This window comes from Diabrotica virgifera, chromosome 3, assembly GCF_917563875.1.
Source record: "Diabrotica virgifera virgifera chromosome 3, PGI_DIABVI_V3a".
NCBI lineage: Eukaryota > Metazoa > Arthropoda > Insecta > Coleoptera > Chrysomelidae > Diabrotica > Diabrotica virgifera.
In genome coordinates this window covers 169,650,354-169,669,290 of record NC_065445.1, presented here as the reverse complement: position 1 = coordinate 169,669,290, position 18,937 = coordinate 169,650,354, and the positions used below count along the sequence as shown (strand labels likewise).

At 35.4% G+C, this 18,937-nt stretch overlaps 1 protein-coding gene across 3 annotated transcripts in view; it reads right to left on the bottom strand.

Annotated features, from left to right (window-relative positions):
• Positions 1 to 18,937, bottom strand: part of LOC126881389 (DNA-binding protein Ets97D) — a 95,358-nt gene that overhangs the window by 38,266 nt on the left and 38,155 nt on the right. For all 3 annotated transcript variants that reach the window (XM_050645634.1, XM_050645635.1, XM_050645633.1), the window contains exons 3-4: positions 17,368 to 17,585; positions 6,122 to 6,260 (exon numbers count right to left, since the gene is read on the bottom strand). In XM_050645634.1, coding sequence (XP_050501591.1) covers positions 6,122 to 6,260; positions 17,368 to 17,585 — 357 coding nt within the window. The remainder of the gene's footprint in view (positions 1 to 6,121; positions 6,261 to 17,367; positions 17,586 to 18,937) is intronic.

The following is an 18,937-nucleotide window of genomic DNA, read 5'->3' as shown; positions in this document are numbered from 1 at the left end:
TTGGTTGTCTTTTTAAAGACATATCACATGTTATAATTTTTTATGACGGATATTCTTGAGTTGGGGTTAATTTCATGTAATCGAATGAACTATCTTTCAGTAAGTCGTCCCAGGAACGCAACTCATAAATATTGGCAATATCATTTTAAAGTCTTCTACTTTAAAATGTATAATATATGTCTGAATTGCCAATATAAATGAGTGAGATTAAATAAATTATTAGAAGAATTTTTTTTGCTTAGCAACAACACTTTAGTTTATTTTAGTAATATTTTGTATTTTGACAACGGCACCCGATTTGGGCGTCGAAACGTTAATAAAATTATTTTTTTCATTTTAATTGTGGCTTATTTCCCATATAAATAATTAACCATTTAAGTATGTTACAAAGAATTTCCTAAGCGAATTACTAAGGTTCTAAGTGCCACCAAAGTGGTTAAAAAATATTGAATAACAACAGACTTATTTTGCCCCCTTATTTTGTATTTATTGCTATATTGCAGAAAAGGTAATACCTTAAGACATTTTTTACCAGTCGTATATCATACAAAATTCAATTATCTTTATTTTATTTCTCTACGACTTTGTTCCAAAACGAATCGTTTTAAAGTTATAAGCAAAGAAAGCAGAAAAAAATCGATGTTTTTCGAAATTTTTAAATATTTTAATTTTTTATTAATGTTCCGGGCATATTTGAGAAGGAGCATAAGTCAATTATTATTACTGAAGGGGTCACCTAACTTTATCTGCAAAAATCCGAATGCCACCTCTCACATCCAAAAATAGACGTTTTTTCGCAGATCCTTACTGGTCTACTAGTCGATTATATAGTTATAGTTGATTATGAAGGGTAAAATCGAAGGAAAATAAGGTCCTGGTAGACGACAAATATCCTGGCTGAAGAACATTCGCAACTGGACCCGGTTAAACACACAAACGTTATTAAGAAAATCAGAAGATAGAGAAGAATTTGAAATGGTTATAGCCAACATTCATCAGTGGAGTCGGCACAAAAAAAAGAAGAGTCCGATATAACTCGAATAGAGAATCCTAAATAATGCATTAGCACATCCCAAAGATGCTTTAAATTATATAAATGAATTAATTTATTTACAAGAAAATAAAACTACATACTTTTCCTATGTTGTAGATTATATATTTTTAGAAAAAACTTACCAAATGTGTAATTTTAACGCTCTAAATACAAAGATTCTCATTTGAAAGCTTTATAATTATTTATATTTATATTTTATATTATTGTTTGTTTAAACATTGCTGCAGCATGCGGCAACCGGTTATTTTCCATCGATTATGATCATCGGAAGAAAAATGAAGCTTCCTCAAGATCTTATTTATGGAAGATTGCCTCCCTATGAAAAAGAACGTTCACTCCAGACGTACATCGAAAATTTCTTCTTCTTCTTCTTCTTCCTACTTTATAAATAGGCTCAATGCCTGTTTTACTTCGGTTTTTAGCCTCAATTGACATTTTCTGACCATCTTTTCCTCGGTCGTCCCAATGATCTTTTCGGTGTGTAGAATTTCATGGCTGTGTAGAAGCAAGTGACTGACTTGCTTCTACACAGCCATGATGTGAACAAGTCAAATTTAGCTCAATGGTACCTCGAGCGTGAAACATTGGATATTTTAAACATCCATGTGTAAATTCACATCATTTTTATATGTTCCTATGACGGATTAATTTTAAAGGGATTTTACCCTAATATTTTTACTTTGGTGGTTAGCATGTTTGATTCAAGAAACACTGATGATGATCGGTCAACCGATTGAAAACTAGTTCTGTTTGTTTTATGATGTAGCCCTGTATAGGGATTTTAACAAATATACCTTTTATAAAGGATTTCATGTTTTTTTTTTCTTAGAGTTTGGTTTGTTATTTTTCGTAAGACTTTCATATCTGCTGTTTCCAGCAGTCTTTGTGTTTTCGCGGTATCTGCTCTTGTTTCCGCTGTATACGTCATTATCAGTCTTATTGTTGATTTATATATCCTGGTTTTTGTTTCCATTGTGAGGTATTTGTTTCTCCAGATTGTGTTGTTGAGACATCCTGCTGCTGTGTTCGCCATGTTCACTTGTTTGTACTTCTTCTTCCACTTTTCCGTAGCTTGACAGTTTTATTCCCAAGTATTCTGTTTCCATCACTTGTTCTATCATTTTGTTATTTACTACCAATTTACATCGTCTCGGTTCCGCTGATACCACTATCGATTTAGTTTTCTCTGTTGATATCACCATGTTGTATATGAGAGCCGTGTCTTCGAATTATTTAATTAATCTTTGTAGGTCATCTTCATTTTCGGCTGTTATTATGGCGTCGTCGGAGTAGCAGATTATCTTTATTGCCTTGTCTCCCATTCTATATCCTCTCCTTTTTTTAACTTTTTTTATGATTTCATCCATTATCAGATTAAATATTAATGGGCTCAGCGAATCTCCTTGTCTAATGCCAGTTTCATACTTGATAGGTTGCGATAGTTTTCCCTTACATCTTACCATAGCTATGTTATCTTTGGTTCAATGGTTTTTATTAAATCCAGTGATATTCCTTTTCATATAGTAAATGTATCGCGTCTTGAATTCTCACTCTATCAAACGCTTTCTTCAAATCTATCAGGCACATATATGCTGGTTTGTTGTATTCCAGGGACTTTTCTTTTATTTGTCTTATTACAAAAACTGCATCCGTGCATGATCTTCCTGTCCGAAATCCTTGCTGATCCTCTTGCAGAGTTATGCGTTCGTTTATTTTTGTCGCTATAATTCTTGTTGTCAATTTGAGTGATGTATTTAACAGATTTATTGCTCGATATTTATTTGAGTCTTTCTTATCTCCTTTCTTGAAGAACATCAGCATGATCTCTCTCCTCCATTCATCTGGTATTCTGTTCGCCGTGATTATTGTATGAATAAGAAGTTGCAGTTGTTGTACAAGGTGATCACCTCCATATTTTAAGAGTTCATATTGTGGTAGGGGAGCCCAAGCGGGGATTTTTGCAGTAACTCGAGCGCGTCAGATTATCATATGGGGAGAACCCTGGTCCCCTTTAGATGTACCTCTACCATATATTGGCTCTAAACACAGGGGAGTTCGTTAAGGGGGGGGGGGAGGCGAAAAAAGAATCTATCTTTAGAAAAACTCGAAATCGTCAGATTAAGATAAGGTAAGTACATGCAAAACAGTGTATATTTAAAAAATCTGACGATTTGGGAGGGGCGTATGGAAATGGGTGAGTCACAAAGTTTCACAAGAAAAAAGCGAATATTTCGCGAAATGAACGATAGATGTAAAAACTAAAAAATACGTGCTCAATATTTGTCAAAAATCTATCGAATGATACCAAACACGATTGCTCATGGAGAGGGGTGGGGGGTAAATTTAAAATTTTAAATACGAATCAGGCGATATTTCGCGAAATGAACATCAGATCGAAAAACTGAAAAATACAATTATTCAATATGTTTGAAACATCTATCGAATGGAAGCAAATACGACCCCCACGGATGTGGGGTGGGGGGTTACTTTAAAATTTTAAATCTTTAAAAACTTTTATTTGAAACATTTTTTCGAATTATGGGTAGATGGCGCTATAATCGGAAAAAACGATTGTTGGAAATGGAAAATTAAATTAAAAATGGAAAGTCCCCCCTAAAATGGAAAACTTTACTTAACTTTTTTTTGGTTTTAGAACCTACTCTTCACAACCCAATAGGTCCTCAAAGCGCTCGAGTGACTGCACATTTAGCATACTTTCCTCCCCTACTATTGGTATTTGATCTTCCCCTATTGTGACTTTCTATTTTTTAATTTGTTTATTCCTTGTTTCACATCTATTTGGGAGATTTCGGTCTTTTCATCAGGTACTATATTTGGCGTTTCTGGTAGATTTTTCGTTTTCTTATTTAAACATTTCTGTCAGGAATGCCATCCATGCATCCTCATTTATGTGTTCTATTTCAATTAGTTCTTTCATTTCGTTTCTTTGTTGTCTTATGAAGCGCCATTCTTGTTTCTGTTGTCCGTAGAAATCCATCTCTACTCCTTTTGTGAATCTTTCCCAGTAATCTGTTTTTGTTTTTCTTACCAATTGATGGGTTTGAGTTCTTACTCTTTTATAGTCTTCGTATGATTCATTCGTTTTTTCTGACTTATATTTTAGGAACGCTTTCTTTTTTTGGTGACATTTTTGTTTAACCTCTAGTGTAAACCATGGTGTTTTCGTTGACCACGTTTTGTTTTTGTTTATTATTTTCGTTCTAAGGACTTCTCGGGCAGCGTCCACAATATTTTTCTTAAGTTTTCTCCAGCTAGTTTCTACATTGCTTTCAGTTTCGATACTCTCCATTTCTATTTTCTGTTCTAGCCTTTTTTGATATAATGATTCTATGGAGTCATCTCTTAGATTTTCTATTTTTATTATTTCCTCTGAATTAGTTTGTTTCATCTTCTCTTTCCATCTTTCATTGAATCTAATTTTACCAAGTACCAAATAGTGATCACTTCCCACATTGGGTGACGTCAAACTTCTCACATCCACTATCTGTTTGTGGTGAATATTTCTGTTTGTGACCACATAATCCATCAATGATCTATGTCCTCTTGTATTTTCAAAAGTGTATTTGTGTTGAATTTTATGATCAAAAAATGTGTTGGTTATTCTTAGTTCGTTTGTTGTGCAGAAGTCCACCATTCCCTTTCCGTTCTCACTGAAGACTCTTGCGTTAAATCTTTGTTTTATTCCTGGTATTCCTTCGTCTCCCATTCTGGCATTGAAATCTCCCAATAATATAAGTAATTCATTTTGCTTGACTTCTCTTTCCACTAATGTTTATAGCTCATCATAGAATTTTTCTTTATTGCTGTCAGGTTTGCAGTCTTCTGGTGCATATATCCCTATTATGTTTATAATTTTGTTGTTCGCCCGAATCTTTACAACAGTATTCTCTGAGATATGTACTGGCAATCTTTAATTTGATCTTTATATTTTGTTTTGATCATTATTGCTACACCTTCCTTTGCTCTTTCTTGTTTCGGAACCCCACTATATATTAGTAAATATTCTCCAAGCCACGTGTGCCCTTTACCTTTCCTCTTTGTTTCCTGTAAGGCGCAGATATTGATGTTCTCTCAACTCTTTTTCTTTCTATTTTCTGGTCTCGGTTATTTAGGCTTTTTATGTTCCACGTAGCCACTCTCATTATATTTTTCGTTTTCCAGTTCGTCGTCCTTTTTCTCGCCTTTGTCGTTACCATATTTTCCGTCCTAGTCAGAGGCTCTTCACCGGTTCTTTGAGCCTTTTTTTATTTTTTTTATATATGGCAGGCTACTAACCTAACCCTACAACCCTCCTACTTTATCCGGGCTTGGGACCGGCAACATCACTCACCAAGCTACTCGATCCACCTAGTGAGTGATGCAGGCGGAGTCGAAAATTTTAAAAATAAAATTGGAAAATGTCTAAGAATTTTATGGTAAAAGTTTGAGGCTTTAAGGTGAGAAAGGCAAGGCCAGGTTCGGCATGCATGTTACAGGAACAACTTTCGAAATAGGTTACCATTAAAGCACGCATCTTTACACGTTTCTATGTTAATATTATTTAAAAAACAATTCTGGCAATTTTAAAAAATAACTTCACTTTGAAACAACACAAATTTATTACTCTGGATAAAAATTATTATTTATTATTAATATTTAAGTAAGACTTCCCGTTGCATTGAAACAGCTACGAGCCCAGAGGAAGGAAGCCGGTAGCAAGACTCCATTCCTTCAGCAACAGTAAATACATATTTCTGGCCCGCTAGTCGTGAATACTATGGTGCTGCCAAGTTATAATAGAAAAAAATTAACTTTATGCCGTCATGTCAAATTTAAAGAAGACAGAGAATTACAAATTAAAAAATAAAGAGCTGTACAAATTTCACCAAAACTATACATCAAAGACTACAAAGAAGACACGTACAATGGTTTGGACATGTAATTAGATGATCACATAAAGTATATAGGTACATTCTGAGAGAAAGAAGGAAAAGAGAAAGACCACCATCGTCAAGCAGGCGTGGTTTAAAACAATAATTATCCCAATAAAGTAAGTTAAATACTAACCAATATGAACATAGTCCTCGGCAGGTTTTAAAACGTCTATAATATTGATCCTTTTTAAATTCGTCTGAATTTGTACATTGACTTGGACCAATCCTTCTCCTTGGACACATTGCTCCACTAAATTTTTGTTATCATCCAGCTAAAATCATTATTACTTTAACAAATATTTTTATATATTATATTATATCATGTATGAAACAAATTATAGTACAGCAGTAGTATATTAGTTATTTAAAAATTGTTTATACCGATTTAATCAACATTTTTATTTAGCATTTAGAAGAAAAACGATTACCTAATATCGCACCCTGAGAATAAAAGTGACACTATGCAAAAAAGTAAAATTTTCAGTACGATCATTTATAAATTTTTCAAATAATGAACGAATTATATCTCTGGAGAAGTAATTTAAAACAAAGTGATTTTTTATGTGCTCATATTTATTTATTGTACTTGAGAATGCTGAATATATTATCAGCATACAGATTAAAATTGTTGCTAAAAAAAATCATGAAAGATTTATTTAGCATAGTGTCACTTATAAAGTTTGTTTGAAGTCTCTTTTTGTTTGTTGTCTCAAATAGTGGGTTTCTATTCTCGGTATACTATTGATATATTGTCACTTTGCAACGCAAACGTTGTGTAGTTCCACTCGGATCAGTTACTTCAAAACGACACTAAACAAATAATGTCACTTTGCAACTGAGACTTCACGTGGTTCCACTCTGGAGAATCAGACACTACTAACTTAGTGTCATTATTGCATCATACGCCATCACTGTATGTTGGAATTGGTTGGAATGCAAGATGACATTTTTACGCCATTCAACGGTAATTGAGGTAACAAGAAAATGAGCTGTCTAGCATGCGCAGTTTATGATAAATGCTACTAGATGGCAGTAAATACCCAAAATCCAGACATTTCGTTTAGTGCCACTTTTATTCTCAGGGTACGATATTACCCATCAAAGACGAAACATTTAACTCCATACAGAAACGCTTTCTATCTCATATACCCATATTATATAACGTTCTTGATAGCGGCCGACCGATTAATCGGCTTCGGCCACCTTCGGCCAATATTTAAACCTTGTGCCAAAATTCGGCTTCGGCCAAAACGAAGCCGAAGGTTTTGCTGAAGGGGGAATAATGAAATGATGAAATATAACTCTCAACTGGTATGGTGGGTGAATATTGACCCAACAAAATTTAGTTTGACAATTAAACCAATATTGCAATAGGCTCACGGCACTGGATAGCTATGAATTCTCCTATTTTCTACCCTACTCTCAGTTACCCTACAACCATTGTGCGTGCGACTATTTTTTGAGGTTTTGTGAAAATAATTTCAAGGTACAAAATACCCTAGAACTTTATAGACTTTTTGACTAAAATTCTTAATTTTTTATTTTTTTTTACAGATAAATAAGTTGGAAAAAAGTATTTGATCAGATTTACGTTTTTAAATATTTCTATAATTATTTTGTTTTTGTATCAACGTGCAAAAAAATTCAATGTTCATGTTTATATATTCCCAAAAGTAGCGGAACGGTCGAATAGTTCGCAAAATAAACATCGGATCGAAAAACTGAAAAATACGTGCTCAATAATTTTCAAAAATCTATCAAATGACTCCACCCCCTAGAGGTAGAGTGGGGGGTAACTTTAAAATCTTAAATAGAAACCCCCAGTTTTTACTGCATATTTGGATACCTTACGTAAAAGTAAGCAACTTTTATTCGAGACATTTTTTCGAACTGTGGATAGATGGCGCTGTAATTGGGAGAAACGATTTATCCTGATAACATAGGTAAATTATAAAAACGGTCTAATATCTCGAGAAATACACTTCCAAATAAAAGACGAAAAAACACGTACCTATTTAATATTTTTCAAAAACCTATCGAATAGCACCAAACCTAACCCTCCAACCTACCCCCTGGAGGTGGGGTGGGGGGTAACTTTAAAATCTCCCCACTTTTATTACAGATTTAGATTCGTCATGAAAAATTAAGCAACATTTATTCGAAACTTTTTTTAAAATTGCTGATAGATGGCGCTAATAAATCGTATTTTTCCAATTAAAGCGCCATCAACAATTTTAAAAAATGTTTCAAATAAATGTTGCTTAATTTTTCATGACGAATCCGAATCTGCAATAAAAAGTGGGGGTTGCTATTTAAGATTTTTAAGTTACCCCCACCCCACCTCCAGGGGGTGAGTTGGAGGGTCATGTTTGGTGTTATTCGATAGGTTTTCGAAAAATATTAAAAACTTGTTTTTTGGTTTCTCATTTGGAAGTGTATTTCTCGAGATATTAGACCGTTTCTATAATTTACCTATGGTATCAGGATAAATCGTTTTTCTAAATTATAGCGCCATCTATCCACAGTTCGAAAAAATGTTTTGAATAAAAGTTGCTTAATTTTACGTAACGAATACAAATCTGCAAGAAAAACTGGGTGTTTCCATTTGAGATTTTAAAGTTACCCCCCACCCCACCTCCAGAGAGTGTAGTGGGGGGTTGGTGTTTGGTGGCGATAGAATCCAGTTCGTTAATCAAACAGCAACAATATGTTCTAATTGTCTAAGAGAAGGACACACTAAACATAAGTTCAAATTGGGTCCATGTAAGAAGTGCAAATCAAAACATAATACACTTCTCCATGACGATAAAAATGACACTCAATTAAGTGAGCAATGCTCAGGTGAAGGGAGTACAAATGTACTAAATAGCAACGTATCTAACTCTATATCGGTAGGACAGGTTTTATTATGTACCGCATGCGTTCTCATTTGTGACAATCAAAACAATCTTCACTCAATTAGAGCTTTCCTTGATTGCGTATCCCAAACTTCCTTCATAACGGGAGGCATTCAACAAAAACTCAATCTTCATACTCAAAACACTAATTTATCAATATTCGACATAACCAATAACATTTCTTCTGTCAAAACCAAGTGCCCGGTATCAATCAAATCCAAATATAATACCTTCCAGGCCAATTTGACTTGCTATATCTTACCAGAAATTACGGGTTATGTGACAGCTAATCGTCTTAGTATCTCCGAGTTGCAATTTCCCCACAATATCAAACTTGCAGATCCAGAGTTTTTCAAACCCACTTCAATTGATATGCTTATAGGAGCGGATCTGTTCTGGCAACTTCTAGGTGCCAACAAAATATCCTTAGGGATAAATAATCCCCATCTACAAGAAACTAAACTTGGATGGATTGTTTCCGGAACTCTTGGAGCCGCTAATCCCAATACGGTTTTATGCAATATTAGTGCCAATCAAGAACTGTCTCAAGCCCTCGCTAGATTTTGGGAGCTTGAAGAACTAGATAATCACAAGGCTTTTTCACAATATGAGATTTTACGTGAAGAAATATTCAAAACAAGTACAACAAGAAATTCTAAAGGGCGATTTGTTGTAAATCTACCCTTAAAACAAGGACCAGAAAGCTTAGGCGAATCAAAAATTCACGCGGAGCAGCGATTCTATGCTCTTGAAAGACGCTTGGTCAAAAATGCTACATTACAATCACGATACATTGAATTTATGACCGAATACGAGAATCTCAACCACATGTCAGCTATATTAGACCAAAATGATGGTCAATGTCAATACTATAAACCTCATCATGGAGTAACAAAAGAATCTTCCGTTACTACAAAACTACGCGTTGTTTTCGATGCATCTGCTCCTACTACGGAATATCTTTAAATAATATTCAACTAATAGGACCTATTCTTCAACACGACCTATTTTCTATAATTTTGAGGTTTCGAAAATATGCCTATGTCGTGTCTGCCGATATCGCTAAAATGTATCGGCAAGTCCTAATAAATCCAGAACAGCGACCATTGCAGCGAATCATATGGCGTCAAGATCCTTCAAAACCTTTACAAACGTACGAGTTAAACACTGTCACCTACAGTCAAGCTTCAGCTAGTTTTCTCGCTATACGTTGTTTGGTACAATTAGCAAATGAGATTGAAGATTCCAAGCCAAGGGTTGCAAGAATAATCAAGGAAGACTTTTATGTCGACGATATGCTAACCGGAGCTGATTCTATTCGAGAGGCTCAAGAGATTTGTAGCAATGTATCCAAGGTACTAGAGACCGGTTGTTTTCACCTGAGATAATGGTGTTCCAACAAATCACAAGTTCTAAAGCATATATCAAATTCTGATTCAGCTTTCGACATTTTAGAGTTTCCAAGCGATGACAATAAGACCAAGACTTTAGGGCTAATGGTCGTGTTCGAATGACAGTTTATTCTATCATATCAATACAAATTAGTCTAAACATAAAATCACTAAGATATCCATTTTATCCTCAATAGCAAAAATCTTTGATCCTCTAGGTCTATTAAGCCCATGTATTACCATAGGTAAAATCATTATGCAAAACCTACGGTGCAATAAATTATCTTGGGATGGCAATTTACCTGAAGAACTCTATTCTAAATGGATCAGCTTGCAAAACGAACTTCCTCTATTGAACAATTTGTTAATATCACGGCATGCTATATTATGCAATCCAACAGAATTGCAGTTGCACGGGTTCTGTGATGCATCAGAACGTGCATATGGTGCCTGTGTATAAATTAGGAGTTCCGATAAAAATGGTAAGGTACAAGTAAGTTTGTTGTGTGCAAAATCCAAGGTTGCACCTGTAAAAACAGTCAGTATTCCTCGTCTAGAGCTTTGCGGTGGCTTGCTATTGGTTCGCCTAGTTGATAAAGTTCAGACTTCCATAAATCTAAAATTTAATCAATATTTTCTTTGGTCCGATTCAACTATAACGCTGGCTTGGGTAAGAACCAGTCCAAATTTACTAAAAACTTTCACAGGTAACCGTGTAACGGAAATACAATCACTCACGAAAAATTACCAGTGGAAGTATATTTCAACCAAGGAAAATCCAGCAGATTTAATTTCAAGAGGCATGTTTCCCAATCAACGGGCTGGCGTAGCCGAGTGGTAGTGTGCTAGGTTAGCGTGCCGGTGGTCCGGAGTTCAAATCCTACCGCCGACAAGAACAACTAGACATTTTTAAAATGTTTATAGGCCCCAGGTCGACTCAGCCTGAATAAAATGAGTACCTTGGGTAAAACCAGGGGTAATAATAGGCGGTTGAAGCGTAGCACTGGCCCTGTTACCTTCCTTGTATACCGTAGGCCCTAGATATAGCAGACTACCCTACTATACTCCCAAAGCCACGTAAGCGGTATAAAACGGGAGACTATTATTATGTTTCCCAATCAAATATTAAATTTTGAAACATGGTGGCATGGTTCATCTTGGATAATTTGAGATTCACAATTTTGGCCCAATGAACAATTTAAAGTAGACCACCTACCAGAGCTAAAAACTCAAACTCTATTAGCTCAAAATGCACCAGATATTTTGAGCTTTCCGTTTGATCGATTCCCTAATTTCTCTAAGATGTGTAGAGTCACGAGTTACATGTTCAGATTTTTAAATAATTGTGCTAACAGAAATAATCGCAAAACCGGTGTTTTGACACTATCGGAGCTAAAGTATTCCCTAAATGCATTTATCAAAGTTAGTCAAAATCAATCATTCTGTAACGAAATTAAAGATTTATCAAACAACAAGTACCTGACATCAAAGAACAGGTTATGTGGTCTCACTCCATTTCTAGACCATCAGAATATTTTGCGCGTTAGCGGTACGTTCAAGTATTCTGACTACAATTTCAGTAAAAAACACCCCATTCTAATTAATGGAAATCATCATTTCACAAAACTATTGTTTCAAGAACAACATCTTATATTACTACACGGTAGTGCTCAATTACTTCTTAGTGCAGTGGAACCTCGATAAGTCGGCCTCCGATAACCCGGACTGAGTTTCATCAGACAAGACAAACATTTTTTCAGTTTAACGCGAGTTTTTTGGAAAGAAATAAATAATCCTGTATACTACTGTACGCCCAATTTAGATGTACTCTGCGTATGTATTTCATGTTTTTGCCATTAGAATGGAGTTTATCTGTACGTATACTGTATTTTATTAATTTTTACCATATTCTCCGGCTAACCCGGATAGGCTGCGGTCCCGATTAATCCGACTTATCGAGGTTCGACTGTACTATAAGAGATATTTACTGGCCCACATCCGGTCGCAACTTAGCTCGTGCTACTGTCAGAAAGTGTATAAGATGCTTTAGATTTAATGCAAAAACCATTCAGCCTATAATGGGAAATCTTCCTAGTGCTAAAGTAATGCCTTCTAGTCCATTTAGAATAACGGGTGTTGATTATGCAGGTCCATTTCTCAGAAAAGACAAAAAAGGTCGTGGATGCAAAACCACTAAATGTTACACAGGTCTTTTCATTTGCTTTAGCACCAAGGCCGTACACCTAGAATTGATTTCAAGTCTCTCATCTGAAGCATTTTTACAAGCCTTACGAAGGTTCGTGTGTCGCAGAGGAAAAGCAGTAAAAACATTCTCAGATAATGGAAGCAATTTTGTAGGTGCTCAACGAGAATTAGCATCTCTTTTAAATGCACATGAATTAAGAGACAAATTATGGTCACTAACAAATTCCCTAGAAATTGAATGGCAATTTATACCGCCCTATTCACCTCATTTTGGTCGACACTGGGAAGCCGGAGTAAAATCATCTAAATTACATCTAAAACGAGTTTTCGTCAAAAACTGCGCTTATTTATGAAGAGTTTCAAACTTTAATAATTCAAATAGAGGCAATTTTAAACTCACGCCCTCTTTCTCCTATTAGTCCAGATCCTAATGACCGCAGACCTTTAACACCCGCTAACTTTCTTATTGGAAAACCAATCATAGCAGTTCCAGACCAAGATCTAACGTCACCAGACTAAATCGATACCAGCTTCTCCAGCAGATGTGCCAAAGCTTTTGGGCAAGATGGAAAACCGAGTACATCTCTCAGCTACAAGTCAAGGGACGCTGGAAGAAAAATTAAGAGTCTCTCACGGATGGAGCCTTGGTCCTTATAAAGGACGACAACATCAATCTAACCCATTGGCAGCTAGGCCGAATAGTCAGTGTACATCCTGGAAAGGACAACATCAATCGAGTAGCTACAATCAAGACTTCTACTGGCATCATTAAACGTGGGTTCAACAAAATATGCCCACTACCTCTAGATAATTGAAAGGAGCCTTTCAAGGTGGGGAGGATGTTCAAGCCATTGTGCAACGCCGCCCCTGATGTGTGGGTCCTTTCGATGTATGTTCCCTCTGCCATCCCAATGAAGGAAGAAGGAACGCAGTTCGTAGTTCATCTAAAGACTTTGAGTGTAGAACATATGTTTTATATTTTATTTTTGTATTTCAATATATTCCTAAAATCAAAGTGCAACAGTTCATTAATTCATCTCAACAATTAACATCAGTTACGAATTTTTGAAAAATCTATCGAATGGTACCAAACACGACCCCCCACGGAGGTGGGGTGGGGGGTTGCTTTAAAATCTTAAATAGGAGCTTCGAATTATTATTCCAGATTTGGATTCTTTACGTAAAAATAAGCAACTTTTATTCGAAACATTGTTTCAAATTATGGATAGATGGCCTATAATCGGAAAATACGATTGTTGAAAATGGAAATTTAAATTAAAAATGGAAAGTCTCCACTAAAATGGAAAACTTTACTTAACTTTTTTTGGTTTTAGGACCTACTCTTCACAACCCAATAGGTTCCTAAAGCGCTCGAGTGACTGCACATTTAGCATACTTCGCTCCCCTACTATTGTAGGCATTTGTTAAAAAAGACCTGCAGTTGGTCTGTATGGGTTCTTGTCAGTGTTCAGGTTCTCATCCATAGAGTAGAACAGATGACATTTGACTGGAATATTCGAATCTTTGTCTTCCTAGTATACTGGCCAGATCTTTAAATAGGGTTGAGCATGCTAAATACTTGTTGAGCTTTTCGTATCCTCAAACGAATATCGTCTTATGCACCTCCGCTTTCTGTTATGAAAACTCCAAGATAAGTAAAATTTTCGACATTTTCAATCTGTATGTTGTTAATAGTAAACAGTAATATTTTTTGCATTTACTCTCGCGGATTTGTGTTTCCAGTTGATCAGCCACATCTTGAATTCTTTGTCATAAGAGACATAATATCATCGGTATATTTTAGATCGCTTAGAGTGTGGTTAACGTCAAATGTATACCTTATATCGGAGTCTAGTTTAGGTGTATCGTACTCTAGAAAATGAGAAATCACGCATCCCTGTCTGATTCCAGTATGTTATATTCGTCACTGTTGAGCCCACTGTGTGTAACACTGTATTTTGCCCCAGTGTACAGTGACCCTATGATGGAAATTATTTCTTGCCGGATGATTTTCTGCTGTTTTCTTTCCTCGATAAGATTCCAAGTTTCATCTGATATCCATTCTTTCTCTTTTATACCGTTTTTCTTTAGCTACTTCTGTAAAAATATTTGCCAAATATTCCCAGCTATTTACCTCACGTTCTCTTATTTTAAGTTAAAGTTCCTTTCTAAACATGTGTCTTCTTCTGGGCATTTTTAGTTTGTCTAGCTAGGTTGTATGTTGGTCTTTCGCATGATTTGGTTTTTGCCATTTTGATTTTAGTGGCTCCAATTAGGAGATGATGGTCACTTGCGATGTCTGCTCCTCTTTTATTACATACATCAAGAAGAGATGATCTTCATCTTTTTGATGTGGCTCTATTTGATTTTCTCTTATTTGACCAAGTGGACCAATTTGGAGAAAAATGGCCAATATTATTAGAGAGACGGCTATTGAAATACTTGGGAAAACGTCAGGAAAGAAGTTTGAGGATAAAGAGACTTGGTGGTGGTCAAATGAAGTACAAAGAAAAATAAAAGAGAAGTGAAAATTATATAAAAAGTGGCAAGAAACCAGATCGGATATAGATCTTTAAAACTATATGGTCGCCAAAAAGGAAGCGAAAGTAGCAGTAGCAAAAGCTAAAGCAGAAGCGTATTCAAACCTATACGATCAACTTGATACCAGGGAAGGCGAAGCAAAGATATATAAAATAGCCAAACAGAGAGCAAAGAAAGCAAGAGATTTTAATCAGATTAGATGTATCCGAGATGAAAATAATAAAATACTAATTCACGAAAAGGATGTCAAAAAGAGATGGAGAAAGTATTTTGACAGTTTATTAAATGAAGAATTTGACAGACAGCCTGTCGAGTTAACGGAGACAGTAACAGCAATGGTTACCAGAATAACAAACGAGGAAGTGGCTCAAGCGCTTCAAAAAATAAAGAAAGGAAAACAGTAGGACCAGATGATATTCCTGGGGAAGTATGGAGAGCATTGGGAGAGACAGGAATAAGTTGGCTAGCAGGTCTATTTAACAGAATTATGGAAGTTGGACAAATGCCAGACGAATGGAGAAGCAGTATATTAGTACCTGTCTACAAAAACAAGGGAGACATACAACAATGCACAAACTACAGGGCTACAAAACTACTTAGCCACACCATGAAAATATGGGAGAGAGTAATTGATAGACGGATACGTGAAGAAACCGAAATATCCGATAATCAATTTGGCTTTATGCAGGGCAGATCAACAACAGATGCAATTTTCAGTGTAAGGCAACTGATGGAAAAATACAGGAATAAAGAGACCAACGCTCATATGGTATTCATTGATCTTGAGAAAGCATATTATAAAGTTCCTCGAGAGATTCTGTGGTGGGCTCTCAATAAGAAAGGAGTCCCTGGCGAATATGTAAAGATTGTGAGAGATATGTATGAGGGAGTAACGACTAGTGTTAGGACAGGTGTGGGAGAGACTGATAAATTTCAGGTGAAAGTTGGATTGCACCAAGGCTCGGTGCTTAGTCCTTATTTATTCTCATTAGTTTTGGACCAGATAACAGCTAAACTACAGGGTAGTATTCCATGGGGCCTAATGTATGCTGATGATGTAGTGTTAATAGGAAATAGTGAAAGAGACTTAGAACAAAAACTGGAACAGTGGAGACAAGCTCTGGAGGAAAAAGGTTTAAAACTTAGTAGGACAAAAACAGAGTATTTGGAATGTTCATTTAAAGATGGAGTTACTACAAATAAAATGGTATCTTTGTATGGTGAAATGATTGTGAAAAGCAATAGTTTTAAGTACCTAGGATCGGTATTACAGAGTAATGGAGAAATAGATGGAGAGGCATGCAGCAGAATTAGGGCTGGATGGATGAAGTGGAAAGAAGCGAGTGGTGTGTTGTGTGACAGAAAAATTTCAATGAAGCTGAACGGAAAATTCTATAACACAGCCATAAGACCGGCTATGATGCACGGAACTGAATGTTGGGCAGTGAAAAAGAAAGAGGAACAACGAATGCATGTGGCGGAAATGAGAATGCTTAGATGGATGAGTGGAGTGACAAAGAAGGATAAAATTAGAAATGAGTATATTAGGGGAAGTCTAGGTGTGGCACCAATTGATGCCAAAAAAGAGAGCATAGGTTAAGATGGTTTGGTCATGTTCAACGTCGAGACGTTAATCACCCAATACGAAGAATAGCTGAAGTGCAGATTCCTGGAAGGAGTAGGAGAGGAAGACCAAAGAAGACCTGGGGGGAGACGATAAGGCAGGACATGTTGGTAAAGGGGATTAACATTGATATGACCCAAGATAGAATTGTGTGGAGAAATGCAATTAGGAAAGCCGACCCCGCATAGGGATAAGGCAAAGAGAATGATGATGACGACCAAGTGGAGTCCATGTCACCTTGTGAATATTTTTATACAGGAAGATGGTTCCATCAGTCACTAAACTCATATAGGAACCACATATTTTTATTTGAATATATTGAAAAGTTTTTATGAGTATATAATATTTTTAATAAATGTTACATACTGTCTAAGACTTTTTATGTTTACTTTCTATCACTATATGCAGTTTTTCCAAAATATATGCAGATCTTTCAGTAATAATACCCAACTAGGAAAATAATGCACAGATATATTATAAATATACAGTAAAACCTGTCAGTAACGGCCACTAAAAATGAAAGAACTATTGGCCGATATAGAAAGGTGGCCGCTATTGCCAGTTTTTGTAGTCTACATATACCTAATTGGTTTGGGAAATTTTTAAACTGGCCGTTAGGACAGGTGGCCGATGTTGGCAGGTGGCCGTTAACACAGGTTTTACTGTACTATAGTTTCCGGTCTATAGTATTATTGAGTTGATACAAAAAATATAAACTTACTATTTGTACATCCTGTAATGAAAAAGCATATCCTTGAAGGCTAACGCCTAATCTTTTTTCTATAAGCTTTTTAAGTTTTGATAACGGTTCCCTTATATCCATATGCTGCATGATATAATCAGAATGTGGGCTCGGTTCTATATTTAAGAAATCGGAGTCTAAATCATTCATAAGTTTCTCCTCAAATTCTGAAACACCATCCAATGAGTTCATTATCCCTAAGAAATAAAAAAGAAATTATTTAATTGGTAGGTTAGCCGAAAACTTTAGAACCAAGCAGATTTTGATTAATTTTAAAATGTTTTTAGATAAACATGTTTAACATTTTAACCTCACATGTTTTGCACCACCAAAAATTATGTTCATTTTCATAGTTGATTTTCTCTTGAACGGGTTAACGGATTCCGCTAATTTTTTTTATTATTGTAGATATGTTTCTTTGGCATTTATACTGCTGGAAAAAGGTTTACTCAAACTTGTTTTTTAAGCTTATATCGGATGTAAGAAAATGTTTTTCTTATGTTAACACATGGGTGTTAACCATGGGTTACCATAAGCCTACAGGGTGTTTCCACCTCGTAGGGAGAAAAAGGTACAAAGGTGGGTATACATCGAAATCATGTTGTAATCTCATGTTTTGTGAATATTTTATTTTTTTAGTTTGGCTGATATATTTTGAAAAGAAAATAATTGACGTTTTACTTTTCAACGTGTATTTTAACTGAAACAATACTAAATTATCAATAAAAAATAACAACTGTTGTAAAAACAACAATTAGTTAACAACAAGTTAATTTTATCTGGCTACCGGTTCTTAAAAATACACTCTGGGCCAAAATTAACCGCCCACCTTAAAAATGGGTCATTTTTGATGTCTCGTATTTCCTAAACCTGTTGTCCGATTTAAGTAATTTTTTAATATGTTATAGACTTATTCTTTAACAATAACGCTGCAATAATATTGTTGCTAGGTATAAAACAGGTAAATTTTGCATATTACCCGTATGCACGCCAATGGTGAATATTAAATTCTTAATTGTATGTCAAAAAATGTGCAATAACTACGTCTTAAAACCCACACTTCATTTGCATATCTTAACCGGTTTTAAAGCAATAAATAAGTCGTCAGTTTGTCAGAAAAATTTTAACACCCCCTATCTCGGAAACGAATCATTGGCGGACATAAGTTTATAAAGCAAAGTGTGTGTCATTATTTTTTCAGGCAGAATTACCCCTTAAAGTTTGCCATACTTATTTTAAAACACCCTGTATTGATGAAAAATATGGCTAGTTGTTAAAGTATATAACTTTTTTATGTTCCAACATAAGCGAATGGATCAAAAAACAGAATGTTGAGAAAACATGAGGCTTTTTATAGTTGGGTTTTAATTTCAGTATTTTATAAATGCTAGAATATTCCACAGGGTGATGTGAACTTTGAGAAAAAAACACAGTTTGATTCGTACACCCGGTATACAATGAAAGTTGACCTGTTTAACAACAATATTATGATAGCGATTTTGCTAAAGAATAAGGCTATAACATATTAAAAAAATCACTTAAATCGGAG